General features: G+C 40.1%; 1 protein-coding gene across 1 annotated transcript in view; it reads right to left on the reverse strand.

The window, feature by feature from the left end:
• Positions 1 to 3,974, reverse strand: part of LOC102822244 (apolipoprotein O-like) — a 93,791-nt gene extending 89,817 nt beyond the window's left edge. The window contains exon 1 of the mRNA XM_006871311.1: positions 3,870 to 3,974. Coding sequence (XP_006871373.1) covers positions 3,870 to 3,974 — 105 coding nt within the window. The remainder of the gene's footprint in view (positions 1 to 3,869) is intronic.
• Between the last annotated feature and the right edge of the window lie 1,569 nt (positions 3,975 to 5,543).

Raw genomic sequence — 5,543 nt, forward strand, 5'->3', positions numbered from 1 at the left:
TGGAAGAATGGATAAACAAACTCTGGTATATACACACAACAGAATATTATGCTACCTTGAAGAATAACAAGTAACATGGATGAACCTTGAGGACATTATGCTGAATGAAATTAGTCACAAAAAGACAAATATTGCATAAGACCATTAACATAAAAGGTTAAGAAAAGATACCCATACTAAAAAGGAAAAAGTAATTCTTTGTTGGTTACAGGGAGTGGGGGGATGCAGGAGGTGGGAGAATAGGAAGGAGTAAGGAGATGGTAGAGCATAGGGTAGGGAATAGAGACAGCATAGTTTGGGTGCTGGGGAGGGCAATACACAGGTAGTAGAAGGGGGAATGGAAGAACAAGCTAGAAAAGGGAACACGGAGGCAGGTTTGCATGGGCTAAATGGTACAGAGGTCAATATGCTCAACCTTGGAACAACAGGGCTCTGTGATACAAGGATCGAAGCACAGACTGAATGGGTAAAAGAGGGGAAATAATGTTAAGATACTTGACTGTCTTAAGAATATTGCCTTGTTGTTGTTAAGTGCCGTCAAGTCAATTCTGACCCATAGCGACCCTGTATAGGGTTTCCAAGGAGCAGCTGGTGAGCTTGAACCGCCAACCATGCAGTCTGGCATATTAACCCACAGCGCCACACCTGGACGCCTACTACTATAAAATAGACGCTTGAGTGGAATAGAGAGGAATATCAGGAAATATGATTACAAAAATCTTGTAAGCCCATCTTCAGCCTATAACTGACTGGAATACCTAAAAGGGGTTCTAGAATTTTCCCAGTGAAACAGACTTTATAGTCTATAGGATCTAAGGTGGAATCCTGAGCCCCACCCAGAACCCTCTGAGGTGGGACATTCCTACTTGAAATGACAGGCAGACCATCCTGGAATAGCTAGAGGAACAGAAGATACTACTTGAAAGAAACACCAGCAGGAAAAAATCCAAAACAAAAACAGTAGTATGATTGGCTACTACAAGAACAAGCAAGCTGTTTGCTGGGGAGCCATCAAGGCAAGCAATCAAGTCCCTTCAAGACAAATCCCTCTCCAAGACTGAAACTCAAAGGGAACACACAAGCAGGCATTTAAGCTTGCTGGCGAACACGTTGGTCTTCTGATGAGCGGAAGAGGGGGAAAGGCAGCAATGAAGATATGGGCTGAGTTTGACCCCACTCTATAGACTCCAGTTGACCTGGAGATGAGAGAGAGAAGAGGAGGGAGGGGTTGGTTGGTCTGAAGTGTGGTGAGACGTGTGGACTCCTGAGCCCATGGACAAGGACATAGCCACAGAGGGCTAGAGTTGTGAGCGAAGTGCCCAGCTCATGTGAAGTGAGGGGAGATGCACAAGAACACCAAAATCTGTAGATAGTATGCATTTGACCTTACTTCGATCACTTGATGATCAGAACTCGACCAGAGGAAGATAAAAGGCAAAAAAAAAAATTTTTTCTGGATAAAGGAAACAAATGTAAATTGCTAAAATTTGATGAACTTAACCTATAGTTAGGAGTTCTGGTGTGGCACTGTGGGTTAATGTACTAGACTGCAAAGTTGGTTTGAACGGCAAGGTTGGCAGTTCAAACTCACCAGTCACTCCTTGGGAACCCATTACAGGGTCGCTAGGGGTCGGAACCGACTCAACAGCACTTGACAACAACAACAACCTATGGTTATGGATATAGTAGCTCAAAATACCAACTGAGAGGGAAGGAGTCCTCACATCCAAAAATCAATCCTATCCACTCTGTATACAGTATTGATAGAGATGGGAAACTTAGACATTGGCTAAATAAAATGGGAGGTGCTAAAAGGCATGAAGGAGCTCTGGTAGCACAGTGGTTACAAATCGAGCTGCAAACCTCAAGGTCAGCAGTTTGAAACTACCAGCTGTTCCGTGGGAGAAAGAGGAGGCTTTCTGCTCCCATAAAGTTTTATAGCCTTGGAAACCTTGAACAGGGTCACTATGAGTCCGAACTGACTCCATGGCACATAACAACAATAACAATAATAAAGGCACAAGGAGTCCCGGTGTGGCACTGTGGGTTAATGCAGGGTTGCTATGGGTCGGAACCGACTCAACGGCACTTAACAACAACATAAAGGCATGAAGTGATTAGCTTACAAGTTTTCAAGAAGGAGTTTAGTTTCAGAGTGTGTGTGGTGTGGGGGAGGTAGAATCCCCACTGAATAGTTTTTATCTTGTCTAGATATGACTGGTGAAAGGAGATGGGGATAAGATTCGTATTATTCAATAGTAATTGTTATCATGACTAATTGCAACTGTCACAACTAACTGTATAGGTAGAAGTTTTTTTAAAAAAAGAGTGGATAAGTTAATCTTAACAGTACAAGAAATGAGAACGCTAGGACCATCAAAGGAGAAGAGCATGAACAGAATGTGGGACCCTATCCAGAGAAGCAATGACACCAGAGATGGAGAGAGAGATGAAAGCATGGAGAGAAAAAGCAGCTGAGGACTCTAGACTCATAGAAAGAGAAAGGTTGTGTGCTGCTAGACAGGTGCTGGTGGTCAAGGGGCAGGCTTGAAGAATGTGTCCTTTGATTGTTTAAATGATCATATATTCCTTAGTGATTTCATGTACATCCCTTCCCCACAAGAAAAAACCAGAGGGAATAGAAGCAAATACCATTGAATGATGATGCACAGAGGAAACTGTAATCATTGCAATGAAACGATGAGTGTAAAACTGATGTTCCCACCTTTTAAACTCATCATCCAATTCACAATATAAACTTAAAAAAATAATAATTTAAGCACAAAGTGACTAGCTTGTAAGTTTTCAATAGGGAGTTTAGTTTCAGAGTGTGCGGAGGAAGGTAGAACCCTCACTGAATAGTTTTCATCTTTTCTAGAAAAGTCTGGTGAAAAGAGATGGGGATAAGATTCTTATGATTCAATAGTGAGTAACTGTTATCTTGACTAATTGCAACTGTCACATTTGTAAAGGTAGAAGTTGTGTTAACAAAAAAGGGGGAGTAGTTAATTTTACAGTCCAGGAAGAGAAAACACTAGGACCATCAAGGGAGACGAGCACGAGCGGAATGTGGGAACCTATCCAGAAAAGCAGTGACACCAGAATGGAGGCGTAGATGAGGACATGGAAATATAGAGCAGTTGAGGATGACTCTAGACTTATGGAAACAGAAAGGCTGTGTGCTGGCAGCCAGGAGGCAGGTTGGCATGCTATATGCTGTGCCCTTTGGTTGTTTAAATTATTATATATTCCTGAGTGTTTTTGTGTACATCCCTCAAAAAACAAAACAAAACAAAAAACTGGGAATAGAAGCAAATACTGTTGAATGATGATGAAAGGAGGAGATTGTAAACATTGCAAGAAACGATGAGTGTAAAACCAATGTTATCCCATATCACTACTTTAAGAACATTTTTGACATGTTGCTAGCTGCTTTTAATTCCAACCCCATGTGATGGCTTGGATTCCAACTCATCACAATTTCCATGTACAGAGGAGAACTGTTCCATACAGTTCTCAAGGCTGTGATCTTTGAGAAGCAAATCACCAAGTCTGTCTCCCATGGTACCTTTGCATAGGTTTGAATCACCAACCTTTTAGCTAGTAGTCAAACACTTAAAGAGTCCTGGTGTGGCACTGTGGGCTAATGCATTGGACTGCAAAGTCAATTTGAACCACTAGGTTGGTGGTTCAAGATCACCAGCTGCTCCCTGGAAACCTTATATAAGGTCACTATGGATCGGAACCAACTCAATGGCAGTTCACAACAACAATAAGCACTTAAACATTTGTGCCACCTAAAATGAACTCAAAAATTTTGCATTATCTTTACATTATACAAAATCCACAAACCTGCATTATGCAATTACCTGCTCTGGTTTCAGGAGCTGTTTTTTAGATTCCTCTTCTTTGGCTGCAAACACACTTATAGATGCATATATCAGACCTGTAGGCATGGTAGTCAGCTTTCCCATCTGGAAAAATATACCAAAAATACTTTTATAATTGAAAAGCTACCCATCTTCCATTTTCTTAAAAATTCTGAGGGTATCTGAAGACCAATATTGGTTTCCATTAAGTAATTTAAAATTAATTTAAACTGAAATTAAATTTAAACTCAATTACTACAAATAACTTTATAAAGTTTTACGATATAATTGCTAAAATTCTCCACTGGATAGTAAAGTACTACTTTTACTGGCAAAGTGGGCTCAAGCATAACAACAATTGTGAGGTTGGCCCAGGACTGGGCAGTGTTTCGTTCTGTTGTGCATAGGGTTGCTATGAGTCAGTACCGACTGGATGGCACCTAACAACAACAACAATGACCTAATTTATATGAAATAAAGAAATACACTAATTACCAGAAGTGAATTTAAAACTTACTTTTAAATAACTAACATGTACCTTTTGTATTTTTTTGTCAACCACCTCTGAAAGGTACTTTTTTTACAGCAGCAGATAAAGAAAAAGACTAGCACACCAAGGCTTATGAAAATACCTGCAAACAGAGGACGCAATCGCAAATGTAGAAAGTGTGTATTAATGGCATTAAAATACAAGTACAACTGCTATGAAATGGATCACATTAGAAGCTCTTGGATAGAGTGGGAGAAAATGTGGAACATAGATAAAAATCACAAAAAACTGACTAGGTTTATGGGTCAGACTGACACTGGTGGAACCCTTGGTCACCCCTTCAGGTCAGGAACAGAACTCATCCATGTGGTTCAATTTTTAATCAAGCAATAGATACGTAAACAGAGGGGACAATACTAATGAATTATGCACATCACAGAATGGTCAATCATTTGAGATTAAAAGACAAAATTCAGAAGGGTTGGGAAGGAGGAGGTATATAAATAAGAACTACAAGGAGGAAGTGGAATAAATGATGTTATAGTAAGGAGATTGCAATCTCTGAGATGAAGTGAAGTATTTGTTGTTGTTGTTATTGTTGTTGTTGTTAGGTGCCATCGAGTTGGTACCGACCCATAGTGACCTTATGCACAGCAGAACGAAACACTGCCCGATCCTGGGCCAACCTCACTACTGTTGCCACACCATCAATGCTGCTACTTGGCCAATCCATCTCGTTGGGGGTCTTCCTCTTTTTCTGACTCTCCACCTTATCAAATATGATATTGTTCTCCAGCAACTGGTCCCTCCTGACAATATGGCCTAAGTATGAGAGACGAAGTTTGGCCATCTTGGCCTCCAAGGAACACTCTGCCTGTACTTCTTCAAAAACGAATCTATTGGTTCTTTTGGCAGCCCATGGCACTTTCAATATATGATGTGTTAAATGTAAAACATATTATCACCTCTGTAAGCCTTCATTCAATTCACAATAAAGTGTTTAAAAAAAAAAAAAAAGATGGCAAGTGTGACTGATTATGATATTTGTGGTAGTCTGAATAATAATTTCTAAAGTTACCCAGATCCTAATCTCTAGAACCTGTAAATATCACTTTATGGAATAAAAAAAATTGCAAATGTGATAAATTTAAGGATCCTTAGATGGTGAGGCTATCCTGGATTAT

Source organism: Chrysochloris asiatica, unplaced genomic scaffold (assembly GCF_000296735.1).
Source record: "Chrysochloris asiatica unplaced genomic scaffold, ChrAsi1.0 scaffold00167, whole genome shotgun sequence".
Classification (NCBI taxonomy): Eukaryota; Metazoa; Chordata; class Mammalia; order Afrosoricida; family Chrysochloridae; genus Chrysochloris; species Chrysochloris asiatica.